Source organism: Prionailurus bengalensis, chromosome B4 (genome assembly GCF_016509475.1).
Source record: "Prionailurus bengalensis isolate Pbe53 chromosome B4, Fcat_Pben_1.1_paternal_pri, whole genome shotgun sequence".
In the NCBI taxonomy this organism is placed as follows: Eukaryota; Metazoa; Chordata; class Mammalia; order Carnivora; family Felidae; genus Prionailurus; species Prionailurus bengalensis.
In genome coordinates this window covers 141945520-141967821 of record NC_057358.1, presented here as the reverse complement: position 1 = coordinate 141967821, position 22302 = coordinate 141945520, and the positions used below count along the sequence as shown (strand labels likewise).

The 22302-nt window shown below is 47.5% G+C and overlaps 2 protein-coding genes across 2 annotated transcripts in view; one reads left to right on the top strand and one right to left on the bottom strand.

Annotated features, from left to right (window-relative positions):
* Positions 1 to 13706, top strand: part of SYCE3 (synaptonemal complex central element protein 3) — a 29391-nt gene extending 15685 nt beyond the window's left edge. The window contains exon 3 of the mRNA XM_043563109.1: positions 13394 to 13706. Within this exon, the coding sequence (XP_043419044.1) occupies positions 13394 to 13551 (158 nt within the window). The 3' untranslated portion in view covers positions 13552 to 13706. The remainder of the gene's footprint in view (positions 1 to 13393) is intronic.
* Positions 13707 to 13807: 101 nt separating this feature from the next.
* On the bottom strand, positions 13808 to 21604 carry KLHDC7B (kelch domain containing 7B). The gene has a single exon (XM_043563108.1). The coding sequence runs from the start codon at positions 18857 to 18859 to the stop codon at positions 15011 to 15013; it is 3849 nt and encodes a 1282-aa protein (XP_043419043.1). The 5' UTR covers positions 18860 to 21604; the 3' UTR covers positions 13808 to 15010.
* Between the last annotated feature and the right edge of the window lie 698 nt (positions 21605 to 22302).

Sequence of the window (22302 nt, the reverse complement as noted above, 5' to 3'; positions counted from 1 at the left end):
GGTGCCTGGATGGCTCAGTCAACTAAGCATCTGATTCTTGATTTCCGGTCAGGTCATGATCTCATAGTCATGATGAGCCCTGTGTCGGGATCTGTGCTGAGCATGGAGCCTGCTTGGGATTCTCTCTCTCTCTCCTTCTCTCTCTGCCCCTCCCCACCACCCTCTCTCTCTCTCAAAATAAAATAAACATTTAATAAATAAATAAACGATTAAGAAATGCAGTATACTATGTTAATTGGTATAATAAAAGGATAGTAAAGTTCCAGTGAGATTTGGAATCGATGGCTGAAATCTGTCTGGTAAATTATGGAAATTTTTTTTGAGAGAGAGACAGAGTGTGAGTGGGGGAGGAGCAGAGAGAGAAGGAGACACAGAATCCGAAGCGGGCTCCAGGCTCTGAGCTGTGAGCACAGAGCCCGATGCAGGGCTCGAACTCACAAACCACGAGATCATGACCCGAGCTGAAGTCGGACGCTTACCGACTGAGCCACTCAGGTGCCCCTAAATTATGGAAATTTTTAAGAGGAGGCATGAAGCATTTCTCTGAAGTAGGAGTTGTTAGGAGTTTCTCAAATAGACAAGTGATGGGCAAGGCTTTCAAATAGAAAGAACAATTTGTGCCAAGGAACAAAAGTAGAAGAAAGTTGGTTGGATTTAATGTTAAACTTCTACAGAATAAACTACAAGTGGAAGTGGTAGAGAATAAATCTAAATGAATCATTTGGGGTCAAATCATGAAAGACTTTGTGTACCACACTAAGAAGTCATTCTGTAGTCAACAGGGGAATAATTGAAGAAAGCTAAGCAGAGGAAAAACATAAAGATTTATAGAAAGGTTTTAGAAAGATTATATAGCGGTGTGGAAGAGATTGGAAGCTACCTCAGCAATGACCTCACAGATAAATATTACCAGATACAGCATTGGTGGTATAGTGGCGAGCAAAGCTGCCTTCCAAATACATGAAATGATAAGCCACTGTGAGTGAAAGTCCACAGAAGCAAGAGTCAACATATTTAGATCTCCAAGGACTATAGGTGATGTCAGATGCAGAATGCAAATAGCTGTGTATAAAGTGGCTACAGAAGTAATAGACGCAGTTACAAAGATGAGTATAAAAGAAACTCAAGGGGGGCACCTGGGTGGCTCAGTCGGTTAAGCAGCCGACTTCAGCTCAGGTCATGATCTCACGGTCCGTGAGTTCGAGCCCCGCGTCGGGCTCTGTGCTGACAGCTCGGAGCCTGGAGCCTGTTTCAGATTCTATGTCTCCCTCTCTCTCTGCCCCTCCCCCGTTCATGCTCTGTCTCTCTCTGTCTCAAAAATAAATAAAGGTTAAAAAAAATTTTTTTTTAAAATAAAAGAAACTCAAGGATAGACATTTTTGAAAAGAAAAATGGAGTCTCTTAAAAAGAAAAATATAATTGTGAGATAAAAACGAAATCAACAACAGTTGAAGAGATGATTAATTGCAGGATAATGCATCAAAAAGAGATAAAGAAAGTAAAAGTATGAAGAGATTAAGAGACTTGTGATATAGACCAAGAAGTTCTAATATATACCTCATTAGCATCTCAGGAAAAAAAGACATTAGAGACAATGGAATAATGGCAATACCTAATAATATAATGTCTGTGAATTTTCCAGAACTAATGAAAAATTGAATCATAGATCCAAGAAACAAAATACATTAAGTAAAATAAAATTATATCCATACCTAGACACATAATAGTGAAACTTCAGAACACCAAAGACAAAGAGAAAAACTACAGGAAACCAGAGAGAGAGAGATCAAAGGAGTAACAATTGGAGTGAACTTTGATCAATGGACTAAATGCGCCAACCAAAAGACATAGGGTATCAGAATGGAGTGAACTTTGAACAATAATTGTGAGAACCAGAACTTAGTGGAATAATATCTAAATGTCATAAAAACACTATTGACGCAGCATTATGCATCCAACAAAATTATCATTCAGTAATGAGGAAAAAATAAAGACATTTGCAAATGAATAAAAACTTACAATATTTGTCACAAAGAGACCTGCTTTAAAGGAACTACTAAAAGTTTTACTTAAGTAAAGGGAATGTGATCTCAGAAGGAAGGTCTGAAATGCACAGGGCAATGGAAAACAAATCAAATATTAAACATGAAGGTAAATCCTATGAATAGTTCATTAAGTACATTTTCTCCCTTCCACATTACTTCCTGTGACAGTGTTGCTAAATCTTCTGTCACCACATAGCAAGTCTCCTCTCCCCTAGCTTCCAATAAGAGTTTCCGCACTTTTCTGTAAAGCCTCATTGGCAGCCTCCTCAAACTCCAAACCCTACGAACAGTGTGCTCGAGGTACTTTAATCTTTCCTAATGCTCTCCTCAGAACCCTTACAGCTTTTCCAGCTCCCATCCCCTGAAACACTCCAAAGCCACTCCTGCATTTCACAGTTTTGTTACAGGAGCACTTACTCAAGTACCAAAATCTGTATTAGTTATCTATTGCTTCATAACAAGTTAACCCAAATTTAGCAACTGAAGACAAAAAATATTTATTATCACACAGTTTCTGAAGATCAGGAATCTAGGAGTAGCTAAGCTGGGCTCTGGATATGTATTTTATGAGTTTGCAGTCAAACTGTTGGCTGTGGTTTCAATCTCCAGATGTTTGACCAGAGGCCGGAGAATCTCCTTCTGAGCTCACATAGCTGTTGGCAGGCCACTTTCTATGTGGCCTCACCAGAAGGCTGTTCATGACATAACTTACCCCAGAGCAATTACATGTAATATAGTATAATACTACATACACACATGAAAGAACCAGAGACAGAAGGTACGATCTTTTATAAGCTCATCTTAGAAGTGACATACCATCACTTCTGTCGTATTTTACTTGTCACATGGATCTACTCTAGTACAGTGTGAGAGAGAACTACGTAAGGGTGTGATTAGCAGAAGGCCGGGACTACTACAGGGCTCAACTTGGAAGCTGGCTACCACACTTATGCAGAACATCTAAAACACACATAATTGGAGGTAATATGTTACATAAAAGATAAGTGTACAAAAGTTAATTGCATTTACATATACCAGCAACAAGGAATTAGAACACATTTTTTAAAGGCATTTACAACAGTAACACACAAACATACACATGCACGTGCACAGACACATCTATTAATTCCCCTGGAAGAAATGTAACAAGAAATGTGCAAGGCCTATATGCAGAAAATTATAAAACTTGACTAACAGATACTAAAGATCAAAATAAATGGAGCTGTAGCTACATTTATGAATAGAAAGACTTAAAGTAATATGTCTGTTCTCCCCAGAGTTCATCATTTGCTTTAAAGTAGTTTTAGTGAAAATCCTAATAGGGTTTATCATGGAACTTGACAAGTTTATTCTAAAACATTTATGAGAGACTTACAACCCAAAAATAGCTAAGATATTTCTGAGAAAGACAAGGACAGAGGATTCACCCTACCATTACCAGGACTTATTATAAAACTATATAGTTAATATAATGTCATATTGACTTAGAAATAGACAAATTGAGCAACAGAATGCAACAGAGAGCCCAGAAACAGACAGACACACACACACGCTCACACACACACACATCACACACACACGCTCACACACTCACACATAAACACACACACATGGATATGTGCACACATAACACACTCTCATACACACACATACACACGTGAACACACACACTCTCACACACATGTACACACATAACATGCTCATATACACAAACATGCACATGTGTACATACATACACACTCACAGGAATTTTTATATATAATAGGTGAAATGACAGATCAGTGAAGGAAAGAATAAACCATTTATTTTTATTTTTTAAGAAGGAACTATTTAATAAGTAAGCTGGAGAAATTGGTTATCCATAAGAATAAAAATTACAAATGCATCCCTACCCACACATACACACAATAGCTTCAGAACAATAAGGGCTTAGGTATCAAAAATGTTTAAAACTTGGAAAGAAAATAGGGGAGAATATCTTGTGACTTTGGGGGTGGAGTAGAATTTCCTAAACAAGAGGCTAAAATGCTAAACACAGAATAAAAGATTGATACGTTGAACTACATTAACGTTAAGAACTTCTATTCATCAAAAGGTAATTTAAATGTCACCTTCTTGGGGCGCCTGGGTGGCGCAGTCGGTTAAGCGTCCGACTTCAGCCAGGTCACGATCTCGCGGTCCCTGAGTTCGAGCCCCGCGTCAGGCTCTGGGCTGATGGCTCAGAGCCTGGAGCCTGTTTCCGATTCTGTGTCTCCCTCTCTCTCTGCCCCTCCCCCGTTCATGCTCTGTCTCTCTCTGTCCCAAAAATAAATAAACGTTGAAAAAAAAAAAATTTTTTTTTTAATTTTTTTTTAACGTTTATTTTATTTTTGAGACAGAGATGGAGCATGAACGGGGGAGGGGCAGAGAGGGAGGGAGACACAGAATCGGAAGCAGGCTCCAGGCTCTGAGCCATCAGCCCAGAGCCCGACGCGGGGCTCGAACTCACGGACTGTGAGATCGTGACCTGAGCTGAAGTCGGACGCTTAACCGACTGAGCCACCCAGGCGCCCCGAAAAAAAATTTTTTAATAAAAATAAATAAATAAATAAATAAATAAATAAATAAATAAAATGTCACCTTCTTGGGGCACCTGGGTGGCTCAGTCAGTTGAGCATCCAACTTTAGCTCAGATCGTGATCTTGAGGTTCGTGGGTTCTTGCCCCACATTGGGCTTTCTGCTGACAGCCCAGCGCCTGCTTCGGATTCTCTGTCTCCTTCTCTCTCTACCCCTCCCCCACTCACTCTCTCTCAAAAAGAAATAAACATTAAAAATTTAATAAATAAATAAAAATGTCACCTTCTCTGTGAAGTGTTTCCCAAGTGCTCTTCTTGAAATTGCAAGTCCTTTTTCCCTGGCACTCTCAACCCTCCTTCATGGATTTATTTTTCTCCTCAGAACTTACTACTTTCTTTTTTTTTTTTTTTAACGTTTTTATTCCTCTTTTGAGAGACAGAGAGAACAAGCAGGGGAGGAGCAGAGAGAGAGGGCTGAAGCAGGCTCCAAGCTCTGAGCTTTCAGCACAGAGCCCAGTGCAAGGCTCGAACCCACAAACCTCAAGATCATGACCTGAGCCAAAATCAGCTGTTTAACCTACTGAGCCACCCAGGCAGCCCAGCACTTATTACTTTCTAACATACTATATAAGTTTACTTATTGTTATTTTTTTAATGTTTATTTATTTTGAGAGAGAGAGTGCACATGTGCACAAGCATGCACATAGAGGAGGGGCAGAGAGAGAGGGAGAGAGGGAATCCCAGCTCCATGTCGTCAGTGCAGAGCCCGACTGGGGGCTCTATCTCACGAACTGGGAGATCTCACCACCCGGGAGATCATGATCTGAGCTGATCAAGAGTTGGAAGCTTAACCGACTGAGTCACCCAGGCGCCCCTACTTACTGTTATTTATTATATAACGGTCATGAGGCCAAGACTTTTTGACATTCTTTCTCACTGCTCTGTCCCCAGAATAGATGCTGACCCATAATAGATGTTTAATAGATATATTTTTTAAAATTTTTTAACGTTTATTTGTTATTGATAGAGAGATACAGAGTGTGAGCAGAGGAGGGGGAGAGACAGAGGGAGACACAGAATCCGAAGTAGGCTCCAGGCCCCGAGCTGTCAGCACAGAGCCCAACGCAGGGCTCGAATTCACGAACTCTGAGATCTTGACCTGAGCCGAAGTCGATCGCCTAACCAACTGAGCCACCCAGGCGCCCCTAATAGATATTTTTTAAGTGAACGAATGTGTCTTAGCTCCCTGATTTTTTATGCATTTTAATAAAGCTGTATCTTAAGCTTCCTGACATCATCCTTTCCTAGTACAGTGCTAACAGTGAAATAGATATTGGAATATGATAATTTCCATGGTACCTACTTGCGTGGCAAAATGAGGACAGTGTGGTATGCTTTTAATTTGTAATTGACCATAGATAATACCCTTTCTACCGTAGTGGGTCCTTCGTTTGTTGTTTTCTAATTATTTGGTTTTGTTGGTTTGTTTTTCTTTAGAGTTCTCTGGCAGAGAGTTGGCATACTTTTCAGCTCACAGCATGTTATCATCATTAATCCATATGAGAATCTTCCCTTTTTTGTTTACATTCTTTTATTTCCATTTCTTTTTTTTGTATGTCACTTTTTAAATATTATGTATAAAGTTTCTGCTTTTATTTTTTTAAGTTTATTCATTTTGAGAGAAAGAGAGAAGAGGGGGTGGGGGAGGGGCAGAGACAGAGGGAGAAATTCTCAAGCAGGCTGTGAGTGTCAGCAGGGCTTGAACTCAAGAACCATGAGATTATGACCTGAGCTGAAACCAAGAGTCAGATGCTTAACCAACTGAGCCACCCAGGTGTCCCCCTACATCTTAAATAGAAAAATTTTAGGTGAGGGTCACCTGGGTGGCTCAATCAGTTGACTGACCGGCTCTTGATTTCAACTCAGCTCATGATCCCAGGGTTGTGGGATCGAGCCCCATGTCGGGCTCCACGCTGAGTGTGGAGCCTGCTTAAGATTCTCCTCTCTCTCTCTCCCTTTGCCCCTCTCCCGGACTCATTCTCTCTCTTTTAGAGAAAAGTTTAAATTTAAATATAAAAGATAGAAGCATCTTAAATTTAAATAGAAAAGTTTAGGTGAGGGGTTCCTAGGTAGCTCTGTTGGTTAAGCATCCAACTCTTGGTTTAGGCTCAAGTCATGATCTCACAGTTTTGTGAGTTTGAGCCCCGCATGGGGCTCTATTCTGACAGTGCAGAGCCTGCTTGGGATTCTCTCTCTCACCCTCTCTCTCTCTCTCTCTCTCTCTCTCTGCCTCTCCCCCACTCACGCTGTCTCTGTGTCTCTCAAAAATAAATAAGCTTTAAAAAAACAACTTAGGTGAAATCCACATACCATATAATTAACCATTTTAAAGTATACATTCAGTAGCATTTAATGCATTCACAATGTCATACAGCCACCAAGTCTATCCAGTTCAAAATGTTTTCATCATTCAAAAAAGACACTGTGTGGGGCGCCTGGGTGGCTCAGTTAGTTAAGTTTCTGACTCTTGGTTTCAGCTCAGGTCATGATCTCAGGTTTCATGAGTTCAAGCCCTGAATCGGGCTCTGCGCTGACAGCATGGAGGCTGGTTGGGATTCTCTCTTTCCCTCTTTCTCTGCCCCTCCCACCTGTGGGCTCATGCTCTCTCTCTCACAAAGTAAATAAGTAAACTTTTTAAAAAAGACACTTTGTACCCCTAAGCAGTCACCCCCATATGCCTCTATCCTCAGCCTTTGGCAACCACCAATCTGTTTTCAGTCTCTATGGATTTACCCATTCTGGATGTTTCATATAAATGAATCATATGGTATGTGAATACAATTTGTTTCTGGATTCTTTTACTTAGCATATTTTCAAGGTTCATCAATATTATAGAATATGTTAGTACTTTATTCCTCTCTATGGTTGAATAATTATCCCATTGTATGGATATATCACATTTTCTTTATTCATTCATCCTTTGATTGATATTTGGGTTGTGTCCACCTTTTAGCTATTGTGAGTAGCACTGTTGTGAACATCTATATGCAAGTATGTGTTTGAGTACCTGTTCTCAATTGTTTGGAGAATTACCTAGAAGTGGAATTTATGTCTAGCTTTCTGAAGAAGGCCAAACTGTTTTACACAATGATGCACCATTTTACAATCCTACCAACAGTATACCAGGGTACACTGGTACTCACAGTCTGTGAGTTTGAGCCCCACATGGGGCTCTGTGCTGACAGCTCGGAGCCTGGAGCCTGTTTCAGATTCTGTGGCTCCCTCTTTCTCTGACTCTCCCCTGTTCATGCTGTCTCTCTCTCTCTCTGTCTCAAAAATAAATAAACGTTAAAAAAAATTTTTTAAGTAAAAATGAATAAATAAATAAATAAAAAGGGAATATATACATAGCTTCTCCATTAAGTATATATGTTGTAAGTTTTGGTATATCACTTTTAGTAAGCTTAAGATGTCTCCCATTATTTCTAATTTGTTAGAGTTGATTTTTTTTAAACCACAAATAGGTATTAAATTTTGTTAACTGCCCTTTTTTTGGGCATTAATTGAGCTATTCCTATGATTTACCCCTTTTTATTTATTTTTATTTTTTTAACGAAGTTGAATGTATTTTTTTTAATATTTTTTTCAACGTTTATTTATTTTTGGGACAGAGAGAGACAGAGCATGAACGGGGGAGGGGCAGAGAGAGAGGGAGACACAGAATCGGAAACAGGCTCCAGGCTCTGAGCCATCAGCCCAGAGCCCGACGCGGGGCTCGAACTCCCGGACCGCGAGATCGTGACCTGGCTGAAGTCGTACGCTTAACCGACTGCGCCACCCAGGCGCCCCTTAACGAAGTTGAATGTATTATTATTAAACTATTTATCTTCCTGCAAGGCTGTTGCTTCACCATATTAAAAATAGCACCAGCTATTTTGAAAACACAGTATATTGCAAAATTAAGGTAGTATTCTTTATCTGACACTACAGAACTAACAAACCTTTCTCCACGGCCAGTTATTTCCAATGGATAGATTATTTAAGTATTTTGACTCCAATCCAGGGAGAGATGCAAACAAGTTACGATATTCCCTAAGACTTAAGATGACAGTGTTATCCTTGAATTACATAATTTTTATAACTAGTTTTTAACCACAAATAATTTACAGGATTCTGAATATTATAACTAGAGCCTAGCCTAAAAATCATAAGGTATGGCAAAAAAGATACATGCTAAGTTTATCTGCAATCATTAGAAAGTTAAGGGGTGTTTTCTTTCATTAATGTTGTTGCGAGTGATTTCTTTTTGCACTAGTATTGCTAAAAGTTGCTATTTTATTTATTTATTCATTTTTAATTTTTTAATGTTTATTTATTTTTGAGAGAAAGAGAGAGCATGAGCAGGGGAGGGGCAGAGAGAGAGGAGGACATAGAATCTGAAACAGGCTCCAGGCTCTAAGCTGTCAGCACAGAGCCCAATGGGGGGCTCCAACCCACAAACCGGAGATCATGACCTGAGCCAAAGTCCCAGGCTCAACAACTGAGCCACCCAGGTGCCCCAAAAGTTGCTATTTTAAATCCTCCATGCACCACTAATTTAAGACAATTATGCTAGATTAAATTGTTTCATACTAGTTTATTTAGGGGTTCCATTTTCACTCATCAATAGGTTTTATGTATTTCTCATATGCTTCTTCACACATTAATTCATCCAGTTCTGAAGGGTTACTGAGTGTTATCTTGATCAGCCAACCATCTTCATAACAAGATTTGTTGACAAGTCCTGGATTTTCACAAGAGCTTCATTAATTTCAGTTACTTCTCCTGATAGAGGAGAATAGAGTTCACTAGCAGCTTTCACACTTTCTAAAGCACCAAACTCCTCTGGTTTGTTCAATTTTGTCCCAACTTCAGGCAGACTACAGTAAACATCATCTCCCAAAGCTTCCTGTGCAAAATTGCTGATTCTCACTGTTCCAATACCATTTTCTGTTGTTACCCATTCATGTTTGTCTGTGAATTTATGCACAGAGAGCAGAGCAGAGCCTGTGCGCAGCATCCTGATGGCACCCGCGCTCAGCCCCCCGGGCTGAATTTCTGTTACAAATTCTACATCATAACATGCTATTTTAACACATTGTTAGGTTTGGTTAGTTCATGTTATGTTTAGAGTTTTATATCTATATTGATATAAAATAGAACTATATTTTTTCATATAATCTTTGATTTTGGAACAAACTAACTTAGGGAAAATTATGTATTTATTTTTGTTTATCTCTGTACTCAAATTTTCTAGAACATAAATGGAATGCTCCTATATCCATACAGTGAGGTTATCACTCTTCTTTTTCTAATTTCTGGAATCGTATTATGTAAGAATTAACTGTTCTTTCAAATTTTGGTAGAATTCATCTGTAAGACTATCTGGGGCCTGAGATTTGGGAGATATAACTTCACCAATTACATTTAAAATGTTGATTGGTCTGTTTTGCCAAAGGTGGGAATTAGCCTGTGGCTATAAAGTCCAGGCCCATCTTTGTCCCTTTATCACATGGCTGAGCCTGCCCTTTGTCATCATTCCTGTACTCCCTGTCTACCTTCTAGGCCCTCAAAGCAAATTCACTTACTACATCCCTAAGTGATGTCCTCCCCTCTCCTACAACAGAATTTTGGAACACTTTATCTTCATCCTTTGAACCCTGCATTTAGGTGTACAGCTTGACTGGTTATTCATTCATTCATTTATTTACTTATTTATTTGTTTATTTATTTACTCATTTATTTTGAGAGAGAGAGAGTGCATACATGTATGAACAGGGAAGGGGAGGGCGGGGAGGGGCCCCCGGCAGGCTCCATACCAGCATCACAGAGCCCGAAGCAGGGCTTAAACCCATGAACCCTGAGATCATGACCTAAATTGAAATCAAGAGTCAGGCACTTAACCGACTGAGCCACCCAGGTGCCCCACATCTTGGCTGTTTTTTCTTGATTTCTGGATGAGGATTTTAGTCCTACCCAGCAGGTAGTGTATCAGGTGAGCCCTAGTTGGCTTCTTAGAATATCTGCTGTTCAGGCTTTTCCAGAGATGATGACCTTGGCTTTGCTAAAGTGCAGGCCTTACCAAAAGCTCTCAGAGAGAGCCTGCCCTTGCCATCTGGTTTAAAGACCCCTCCTACTCCATTTCTCTGTCCCAACACATGCTGCTTACTGCCGTACAGCACCCTTCCCAACCTGTGATTGTCTTGTGTGTTTATTCTACCTCCCATGGCCCCTATAGACACTTCCTGGAGGTGGGGTGTGTCTATCTTGCATACTGCTATATTGCCAGGAGACCAGGAGTGCCTTAGCAAAATGCCAACACAAAGGTGCTCAATAAATATTGAATGAATGAAAAACTCAAGAGACGTGCATTTCTGGAGGATCTTCTGATGATCATGAGTTCTTTATTTTCTATGCATTCTGAATTTTCTTCCTTGGATCAAATTAAAAAGGGCTTTGCTCTTGATATAGTGTTTTGGTGTCTCATTGAATTGCCTTTTCTGGACTGTGCTTTGGCAATATGCCAACAGCTTTCTTTTACCAGTGATTACAAAAATAGACATAGAAGAATCACTTTGTATTTCAAGTAGAGATGTTGTCAAGGACATTTTCAACTATATTATATGCTTCTCATAGAATATACCTATAGGAAAATTTTTTCTTAGGATAAAAGCATCTAATGGTTGTTTTGTTTATTTATTTTTGAGAGAGAGAAAAAGCACAAGTGAGGGAGGGGCAGAGAGAGAGGGAGACACAGAAGCAGGCTCCAGACTCTGAGCTGTCAGCACAGAGCCTGATGTGGGGCTTGAACCCATGAACCACAAGATCATGACCTGAGTGGAAGTCAGACGCTGAGCTGAGTTAACTGACTGAGCCACCCAGGTGCCCGTTTTTGTTGTTGTTGTTGTTGTTTATTTATTTATGAGAGAGAGAGAGAGAGAGAGAGAGAGTGAGAGAGAGAGAGTGTGTGTGTGTGTGTGTGTGAGCAAGGGAGGGGCAGAGGGAGAGGGAGACACAGGATCCAAAGCGGGCTCCATGCTGACAGCAACGAGCCCAATGTGGGGCTTGAACTCAGGAACCGTGAGGTCATGACCTGAGCCGCAGTTGAACACTCAACTGCTCAACTGACTGAGCCACCCAGGTGTCCTTCATGGGTTTGTTTTTATTTTATGGCACCGAGTTTCAAATCTAAGCATGTTTCCTCTGCTTTCGCCTTAGGAAATTCAGAGCTAGAATTCCAACTGCTGTGTGGAACCGTATGAGACTCATTTCTGCAAGCTCTTTTTTCCTTCTGAATTTTTATTTCTTACCCACTCTCTTTGCCCTGAATACCTCTTATTCATTTTACGGTAAGGGTTTCTCCTGTCTTGAACACCATAATATGTGCTAGGCATTTTACATATCATCCATTTAATCATAGCCAGCTGTGAGACTGGGATGTTGTCTCTCCTTTACAAATGAGGTTGGTGAACTTAAGTCACTTGTTTGTGGGCACACAGGTAGCAAGTAGAGAGAGCCAGAAAGCAAACTGTTCTGACTCCCAGGTACATGCTGCACCTGCTGTCCAGGCAGTCTGTAAGGGTGGTCTCCTTGTTAAAATTCGGGTTCCTGGGCACCATTCACAACATGTTAGACAAGACCCTCTTTGAGTTGTGGGAGCGGCCAGTGATCTACATTTTAAAAGGTGTCCCAAGTGACTCTCATACATCCAAAAGTTCAAGAATTCCTGTACACGCCATATAACTATATGCCCTCTGTTAAGATACTGCACATAGCTTTTCTAACAATTTTTCCTTAACCAAACATGTTACTTTCTGTAAAACATCAAGTCTGTCATTGCTGCTGACCTTGGTTGTATGTAGATATTCATGTGTTATTATTATCTGCTTATCTCCTCTTTGGTTAATTTCCCTGAGGACATAGTTCCCCAAAGTGTCCAGTATGTTTTAGCCCAGCAAAGAGCAGTTTTAAGGGGGAGATATATGTACTGTGGTTGGCTGTCATGTGGAAGGGAGATGACCTTTGTTCTTTGTAATTATAGAGGGTAGAACCACACCAGTGCGGTGGGTGCTGCAGAGAGATGAGGTTTCTGCAGACTTCCGCTGAATTTGTATAAGAAGCATGTGTTCACCTATAAGCCCTCGAGTAGCTCTCGATGGGAAACAGCAAGAAACTCAGTGCAGTGGCGAGCACCAAAGGACACCTAACATGGGATGCAGCAAACCTTTCCAGAAGGAGGAGTCCCTGGGCTGGCCTTAATGAAAGCACAGAGGTACCCAGACAGAAGTGGGCAGGCATCCCAGGCCACTGTGCGTAAGGTAACATGAGGCTCAGGGCTTTGCAGGAGTAGGAATAATCAGTCCTACTTGAGCATGTGAGCTTGGATGGGTGTTACGACCCCTCAGGGTTCACCCTGCAACCACTAACTGTAAACTGCAGATAGGTAAGGACCTGAGTTTGCTCTAAATGGTCCTAATATTTTATATCAGACAGGCCTCCAGTCTTAGCATCACGGGCTGATGTATCCAGAAGTTAAGACTTGTGTGAGATCAGGGAAGTGTCAGTAGTGCTCTGTGGAGGAAGAAGTTTTAATAGTGGTTTTTATGAACCCTATAACGTGTAGCCTACCAGCAACTCAGCAGGATCTGGTCCCTGGGATGCTTAGCATGGCTGGAGGCATCTGGCCCTCCCTGGAGTGCTCAGAGCCACAGCCCCATTCGGTAGCCTGATCAGGGCCCATCTGGTTGTTGCAGTGCAAGCCACATGGATGGCCTACGACATGGTGGTGATGCGCACCAACCCCACACTGGCGGAGTCCATGCGCCGGCTGGAGGATGCCTTCCTCAACTGCAAGGAGGAGATGGAGAAGAACTGGCAAGAGCTGCTCACTGAGACCAAGCACAAACAGTAGGCCCCCTGCCCACCCACGGCCACCGTGCTTCTGCCTGCCAGTGTGGAGAAGCCCCGGGGACACAGAGCCCTCTCTGCTTGGCAGAGTAACAGCAACCGTAATATATAGCTGTGTGAACTGTACTTGTTTTTCAATAAACTTATTTTTAAGAGCAACCTGAGGACCCCTTTCTGTCCTACCCAGCAGCATAGCGAGCCTTGTGAGCAAAAAATGAGAATCATAAGATGTAGATGCTTTCAATGAATTAAACGCATTTAGTGCCAGTAGTACCAAGGATGGAATAAAAAGCAAAATTAAAAGGGCCAGATGGGGCAAACCAGGGCACACGGTGGGACAGGCAGCAGTGTTCAGTCAGATTTATTTACCTTCCTGTGATGGATTCCAAAATGAGTAAAGGGGAACATTATCTATTCATCCTGGGCACTGCGCTAGGCGCTCACATGTGTCCTTATGCCCTCACAGCTCTCCTGAGTAACAGATGTTCATTTTCCCCACTACACAGATGAGAAGAATGGAATCAGATGTCTCGGCTAAGTCCGCAGCTAACAAGGGAAAGAGCTCAGGTGAAACCTGGGTCTCACGTAAGAACAGGGGGTGGTGGGAAGTGAGGCTGCTTCTGGAGGGGCAAAGCGGGGGGGAGAGACCCCACAGGCTGCAGAGGGGCATGAGCCCAAGTGGTTACAGGCAGGGGCTACAGTCAGCAGAACGGTTTCACAGGCAAGGGTTCCAGGCCTCTGGGGATCAATCGGACGAAGGAGGGCTACAGAGTTTTTCCCAGGAAGACCCAAACCAGGCTCCCAAGGCCTGAGGCAAGAACATTTTTCTGGGGACTCTCTGTTCCTTGTTCCCCTGTCCCATTCCCTTACAGACCTCTTGCCCAGCTTGGAGCCCTAGGGACAGAACGGAGAAGTGTGACGATCTCTCTAGCCACCTCCTTCCTTGGCTCAGCAGTCACTCAGCCCCTCTGCAGGCCAAATCCTGGTCCTCAAGGACACATCGGTCTCTGGCTCTCAAAGCACCAGAGGGACCCCCACACAGATTTTTCCAGGCAGTGCAGTGCTGCAAGAGGGAACCTGGCTCCTGGGAGCCCAGAGAAGGGGGGAAGGAGGAGGAGGAGGAGGAGGAGGAGGAAGAGGAGGAGGAGGAGCCCCCTGGAGGAGGGGCTGGGCTGTGTGAGCCAGCTGAGGCGTCAGGGCAAGAACTAAGCGGAAAAGGCAGTAAACAGCATGCTGTGGTGGGAAGGTTAGAAGCCAGCTTCTAACCAGATGCAAGGAGCCTGAGCTCCAGGGGGAGAGGGCTTTTTCAGGGAAGGGGGTAGGGAAGGGGGAGATCATGAGCCTTATTAGAACAGGAAAACAAAGCTGTCATAGAAACAACAGCAGAAGGTTCTGCCAGCCACCTCCTGTGCTCCACTTGCCCTCAGACCCCCAGGCCCAGGGTCTCCCTAGAGAGCAGCAGCTCAGAGGGCTGTTTGCAGCCGGTCGGTGGCAGGCAGAGTCAAGATGAATGGACAGAGGACCCCCTTACTCCCCAGAGGAAAGGGCTGCAACTCCCTGGCCTGGAACTGGGCAGTCCCCTCAGAGACCGTAAAGGTGGCGGTGACCTGGTGGTTGAGGCAGTAAATGGTGTTGCCCAGTGCGGTGCAGTGCAGGGGGGCCGGGTCGGGCAGGGGCAGGGAGGCAGCCCGGCTCCAGGAGCCCGTTACAGTGTTGTAGCGCATCACCGCAGCACCCACACCCCGCAGCAGGTCGAAGCGGTACAGGAAACCTCCCAATGCCACCATGTCGCTGGGACGCCGGTGGCTGGCACTGTAGGGGCACTCATCCCACGCATCCTTCGCAGGGCTGTACCTGAGCAAGCGGTAGAAGAGGTGGCCCCCGGTGACATAGATGTCCCCACGGCAGGCCACAGCCTCGTGTGCCACAGGGAAGGTGCCCGCAGGGAGGGGCGCGCGCGAGGTCCAGGCATCCGTGCGCGGGTCATAGCGCTCCATGCTGTACAGGCACTCTCCACCGATGGCGTAAAGAAGCCCATCCAGGGCCACCAGCTTGAGCTGGGCACGGGCCTGCTGCATGGGCCGCACCTGGCTCCAGATGTTGGTCAGTGGGTTGTAGCAGAAGACCTCGTTGGAGCAGACAGCCTTGGCACCGGAGCCGCGGATGCCCCCCGCCAGGAACAGGTAGTTGTGCATGGTGCAGAGGCCACAGCCCCGCAGTGGGGCCTCCTCCGGCACCTGTGTCAGGGGCCGCCATGTGTTTTCTTGGGGGTTGAACACGTGCAGGTGCGTGCGAGGAGGCGGGGGTGCGGGTCCCACCGTAGGGACCTCCTCCCCACAAGGGCCCCTTGTGAGCCCCGAGCGGCTCAGCGGGTAGAGGCTGGGCAGCACAAGGACCCCCACCACCGCCTGGCCCCGGCCCGTCCGAAGGCTCAGGATGCGCTCCCGCTCGGCCCCGCTCAGCTGCCGGTAGAGGCCCGGGTCTCCTAGCACGTGCAGCAGATTGTCGCTCATCAGCGCGTAGGTCTCCTGCACCAGGCCAGGCTGCCCGTGCTGCTGGGCAAAGGCCAGTACATCCAGGCAGCTGCCCAGGTCCAGCCGCTGTCGTCGAGCCGCGGCCAGAGTGGGCTCCCGGGCTAGGGAGCTGGGCTTCCGAGGCCCCTCCGCCACCCCCCGGCTCCCGGGCCTCTGCAGAAGCACCTTGAGTTTTCGGGCCTCCTGCTTTTCTGTGAGGACTGCCCCGCTGCCTGCAGGGCGGGGCCTCTCCCCTGGAGCCTCTCCCTCCTGCCTCAGTGGTACCATCTGGCTGACCTCCCGCTCAGAGCTCTCTGCTATTTCACACATGCTGCGTTTCCGGGGCCGTGGGACAGGCTGTGAGACCCCCCTCGCGGTGGGGGAGGGTACAGGGCCGGGTTGCCTCTGCCCAGGGGACCGTGATGGGGCCCCGGGCATCGCGGCTCCAGGCAGTGGGGAGTCTGGATGTTTCTCATCCACTGCATCTGGCCTTGGGCCTGAGGGAGGGTCTGGAGTAGGAGCCTCCCTGGTATCCGAGCTTCTCTGCTGTTGCGGACACCCAGCCTCAGGCAGGCCCCCTGTGCCAGCTTCTGTGACCATTCCAACGGCGGAGCCATTCCTGACCTCCAGGCTGGTGGCGGCCCCTTCAGGGGGAGAACCAGACTCTCTGTTCTCAGAGGGTGCATCAGTGCTGGGATCTCTAGGGCTCCTGGGAGCTGCCCTTGGGGCTCTCCCTTGGCGTCTCTCTTGCCTGGGGAAAGGGTGACTCCTAAGAACCATCGAAATAAGGTTTTCCCAGCTAGATGAGATCTGCCCTTCCTGGTTGTCCTTGCAGAGAGCCACACTGGGCTCCTGGGACATAGGCCTTGACTCACTACTCGGGGCAGGGGTCGGAACTGGGGCTGGGGCTGGGGCTGGGGCAGGGGCTGGGGCTGGGGAGGAGGGCGGAGTTGGAGCAGGGGCAGGGGCAGGGGCTGGGGCTGGGGCTGGGGAGGAGGGCGGAGTTGGAGCAGGGGCAGGGGCAGGGGCAGGGGCTGGGGCTGGGGCTGGGGCTGGGGAGGAGGGCGGAGTTGGAGCAGGGGCAGGGGCAGGGGCTGGGGCTGGGGCTGGGGAGGAGGGCGGAGTTGGAGCAGGGGCAGGGGCAGGGGCTGGGGCTGGGGCTGGGGCTGACACTGCCCTGAGAGTTTCATCCTCGGCAGAACCCTGACTAACTCTGAGGGACAAAGAGTCTGAAGGAGAGGAGGTCGGAAGGGTTGAGCCTGCAGGTAAGAGGCCTCCGTGGGGATGTGCTGTGGGCGGGGAAGCCAAGGGCAGGAGGGGCTTAGGGATGCGCGGGGAGAGCGTGGCTGAGCCGGGGGTGTCTGGGGGGCGCTTTTCTGTGTCCAGACTGCCTGCCTCCTGCCCGCTGCTCTGCCCACGCTGGCCTTGCCAAGATGGTCTCCCTTCTAGGAGGCCATGGCCCCGTTGCTGCTCTGCCCTGCCCGGCCCTGAGCTGAAGAAAGAGCGGTCTCCAGAGCCTTGAGCCCCAGCCTTTACCGCATTGCTGGCGTCTGCGGTCCCCCGTCCTTGAGACAAGAGTGGATGTCCGCATTGCGACCCCTCTGGCCATGGGCCCATGGAGTCTGGGGTCTGGACGAAGCTCCTCTCCCACGGCCAGCCTTCCACGGAGGCTGGGGGTCCCTGAGACTCCCTGGGAGCCTGGGGCCCAGCCTCCCTGCTCTCCAGAGCTAGGACTGAGGCTGGATGGAGGCTGCTCTCCCTGTGCCCCTTCACTGTGCCCTCTGTCAAAGGCCCAGTCTGCGTGGCACGTGGTGGAGGCAGCTCCAAGGGGAGAGGAGGCCTCTGGGAGCCTGTGGAGAGGCTGCTGGCTGCATCCACGGCATCCCACACACTCACCACAGAGCCCAGGCGGAGGGGGTCCAGCTTTGGGAGGCGGCGGTGTCTGTCTTCTGAGCCTTGGTCCACCTGCCACCGCCGGCTTCTTCGACCTCTCTCTAGCGAGCCAGGTGGCCCTACACCTTGTTGCCAGGGGCTGGTGTCCTGTTCTGCTGTGTGGACCAGGGCCTGGTGAGCTGGCACCTTGGCTCGAACACCTCCTGCCTCCACTTGCCCTTCAGTCTCTCTGCCAGGACTCCGAGGGGTGAAGTGTATCAGGAGGGGGCCGGATGTCCCCCCTACTTTGCTCCGACCCAGGAAGGCAGTATCTGGCCTGAGCGGCTCCCTTCCTTTACCTCGCAGGGCTTCCAGAGTGGCACTGCCGTGCTGCCGTCCCAAGGCCCCTCCACTGGCCACCTCGCCGGGCGTCTTGAGTGGAGGTGCCGCTGTGGCAGCCAGACCACCTCCCCGGAGCTCCTGATCTTGGGCCCCTGCTGCAGCTGGACTCCCCTGGCCACGTCCTGGAGGGTCTGGCTGCCCCTGCCCTGAGCTGTGTCCCTCGACACCACCACTGACCTTGGGCTGCAGGGGCAGGGCTGGGCTGGCTCCTCCAGCCTGAGAAGGCTGGGCCCCGGGGGTTGTGGATGCAGGTCCTGCCGCCTCCTGGTCCTGCCCAGAGCCAAACCAGTGCAAAGCCAGTGCCGTGGCAGCCACCACAGCCAGCGCCAGCAGGGTGAGGACAGCGCTGTCCCAGTCATCCTCCCCATCCCAGCCCCAGCCGGGGCCATCAGGCTCCAAGGCCCCCTGGACCATGGTGCGGGGCTGCAGACTCAGCGTGAGGAGCTGGGTCGCAGGCTGGAAGCTTGGAGTGCTGCCTGCAAGTCTGTCCCACACTCGGGCCTGGACTGCTGTCTGCACAGGCATCAACAATGCGCCCCGCCCACAGGGCTGCCCAGTTAAGGTGGACCTGTGCTGGGGGACAGTCTCTCTGCCTGGCCTGAGGGGGGCGGGGGTGTCTCTTCGCCCACACCCGGATTGGGGGTTTGTCTAGGTGGAGCTGTCCGGAGACAACATAATGCACAAGAGCTCCAGGAGCTCAGGGGCCTCTGCAGGCAAACCCGCCCCTTCTCCTTTTTCCACAGGTTCCAGTGGCGAGTGACATCGTTCCCCAAAGCTGTTCCGGTATCCCAGACCCTCACAGACCCTCACAGCCCCCCAGATCTCCACCCTATTGTTCCAACTCTCAGCCTGTGTCCAGCCTCAGAGGCTCTGTTAGGGAAGAGCATAGTGAGATGCTATCTGTAGCTTTGGCAACATGATGCAGCCCTGATGAAATTACCAGAAACCCAAGAAGACAATTCCACTGTGGGCCAGTGGGGGAGGGGTGGGCGGGCACATACTCCATGGTGCCAACCCTGCAGGCTGGCCTCTGAGAGAGACCACAGAGGGCATGGTGTCCTGACAGGAAGCTCTGCCTTAGAAAGTGCAACCTCCTGTCACCTCAGGTATGAAGTAGAGATTTGCACTATTGTCTCCCAGGACGTATAGGGGTGCGTGAGAGGGGCCAAGGCTGAAGGCCCCACCTCCCCTCCTCCGGCAGCCTCTGGACCTCCCTTACCCTGAGTTCAGCAGAGATGGGATAGTTTTCCAAAGGAATTTTCTAAGCTGTCGAGAGGGGGGAAAATGAACAAAATAAAGAAAATCCAAAAGTTGTATTTTTCTCTTTATTAGCCTGTCTTATTAGAACCCACCTGCCCTTTCTGGAGCCTCCTAGGCCTCCCCCTGCACCCTGTGGGCCATCTTAACTGCTCCAACACCTCTCTCCTGGTGCCCCCACAGAACCCTAAGCTCAGCCTGCTGTTACCCCTGGTACATCATCAGCCAGCCACCAGGATCACTCAGAGACCCTCGTCTGAACCCAGGTACTCTATCAACCTGATTTCTGGGTGTCCCATCTCATTCCTTGGCCTTCCGTCATCTTCGCCAAATCACTCCGCCCCAGCCTCTTCACTGAAACTCAGCCCCCTCGGGCATGTGCCTGGCCTCCTTCAGTTTGGTTTCTCAGCTAAGGAGCCATGTCTCCTCCGTCTGCTTCACACTTAAGCTGATCTCAGGAATAAGTCTTGGGACAGGTAGAACCCAGATATGAATAAGAGCCAGGAGCCTCTGGGACAAAGGCAGGGCCCTCATAACATGTACTTGTTCCTTCCTCCAGGACACAGGACTTCTCCCTCAGGCAGTGAGATGGCCAAGGAGCATCCCTGGCACCCAGCCTGCGCTCTGCTAGAACTCAGGTACCTCACCCATCTGATCGCTTCCCAGCTCCCCTGAGCATATTAGATGACAGTAAGAGGGTGGAAGGTGTGCCCATGCCTTAAGGTGGACCTCAGTTTGGTGTCAGGCTTTATGGGCACTGCCCTTATTCCTGTCCCAGTCCTAGGCTCTACCTCTTGGTTGTTTGGGGTCCAGAGACCTAGAAAGAATGGAGATGGAATACCCACCTGCACCTTACAGGCCACAGCACCTCATCAGGCATTTCTGCCTAGCTTCTGAAGACACCCGTTGTTAGTCAGGGCCCCAGGCTGCTGTCAGAGAACAGAAGTGTCCACCAAGTGATACCTTAGGGTGCTGTGGTGGGGAGGAACCAGCACAGAAAGTCATCCCAATCAGTTTCACAAGGTGTCAAGGACCATGATGGGTCTTGGTGGCACACAGGTGACCAAGGAAGGGTCTAGTCCCATCCTCTGCGAAAAGAAAACACCTCCCTTTGTCAAAATCCAGGTGGAAGGCAAAACTCTGTGGCATGGAGAAACTCCCTGTTGGGAAGGTGACTGAGGAAATGTTCCCTCCCTAAGTTGTGGGAGATTTGCCCTCCTAACTTCCCAGAGAGAGTAAAAATGTAGTACCACCGGAAAGGTGACAGAACATGAAGTCACCTACACAAATTGTGAAATGAAAGTAATTGTTATAGTTGTACTACGAGACAGTGTAAGTATCAAAATTACCATCAAGGCAAAAAGCAAACATGAAGAAAGTAGATCCCTAGAAGGTCTGACCTTTAGTGGCCTCCTGTTGAGGCAGAAACCCTTCTCCAATCTGCAAAAGGAAGAGAGACGGCTTCATGCCTGGTTCCTGAAGCTTGTTTCCTCAGACAGTACAAAACGGGAATGGAGGGGTCTCCTTCCTATCAGCTGTCACCACCATCCATGCACTGGGCGCCTGGGAGCAGAAAATGCATCCACATATGAGCTGATCCACTGTAGCTGCTCATAGAAAACCCCAGCACTGCCTGGTCACTGAGCCTGAACAAGGCTGGACAGCGCCCTGGCCACCAGGGTGCCCTTTGTAAAACATTTAGTGGAAGAAAAGCACAGGGACATGATGGCATAATTCCAAATGGAGAATACATGAGATGGTGGAGAGCAGCAAACCTCACCAAATGTAGGGTTTCTCTATCATTGGAGTTTTGTAAAAGCAGGAAATATTTATCATCAGAAATGATATAAAAGAGAATACAACATTATATAACAGTTATAAGTTAAAAGTATGCATGTATTTTTATGTATGTATAAACAAACCTAGAATAAGTTTTAAGGCTTAGAAGATATAAATCCCAGATTTAGGGGTGCCTGGGTAGTTCAGTCGGTTAAGCATCTGACTCTTAGTTTCAGCTTGGGTCATGATCTCGCAGTTCACGGGTTTGAGCCCCACGATGGGCTCCGCGCTGTCAGCATGGAGCCTTCTGGGATTCTCTCTCTCTCTCTCTCTCTCTCTCTCTCTCTCTCTCTCCCCCTCCTCTGCTCTCTCTGTCACTCAAAGTAAATAACTTAAAAAAAATTTTTAAATAAAAGAATTAAATACTTGGTAATAAATCTAACCAAGGAAGTGAAAGACTTGTATGCTGAAAACTATAAACATTTTGCTGAAAGAAATTAAAGAACTAAGTAAATGGAAGGCCATCCCATACTCATGGATTGGAGGACTTACTATTGCTAAGATGTCAGTACTACCAGGGCGCCTGGGTGGCTCAGTCAGTTAAGCATCTGATTCTTGATTTCAGCTTGGGTCATGATCTCGCAGTTCATGGGATCAAGCCCAATGTCAGGCCCCACACTTGAGTGTGGGGTCTGCTTGGGATTCTCTGTCTCTCACTCTGCCCCTCTCCCCAACTCATGCATGCACTCTCTCTCTAAAATAAAATAATAATAATAAAGATGTCGATACTACCTACAGTGACCTATAGACTCAATGCAACCTCTATCAAAATTCCAATGCTCACTTTTGTAGAAGTGGAAAAACCAACCCTCAGATTCATATGGAATTGCAAGAGGCCTCAAATAACCAAAACAATCTTGAAAAGAATAAAA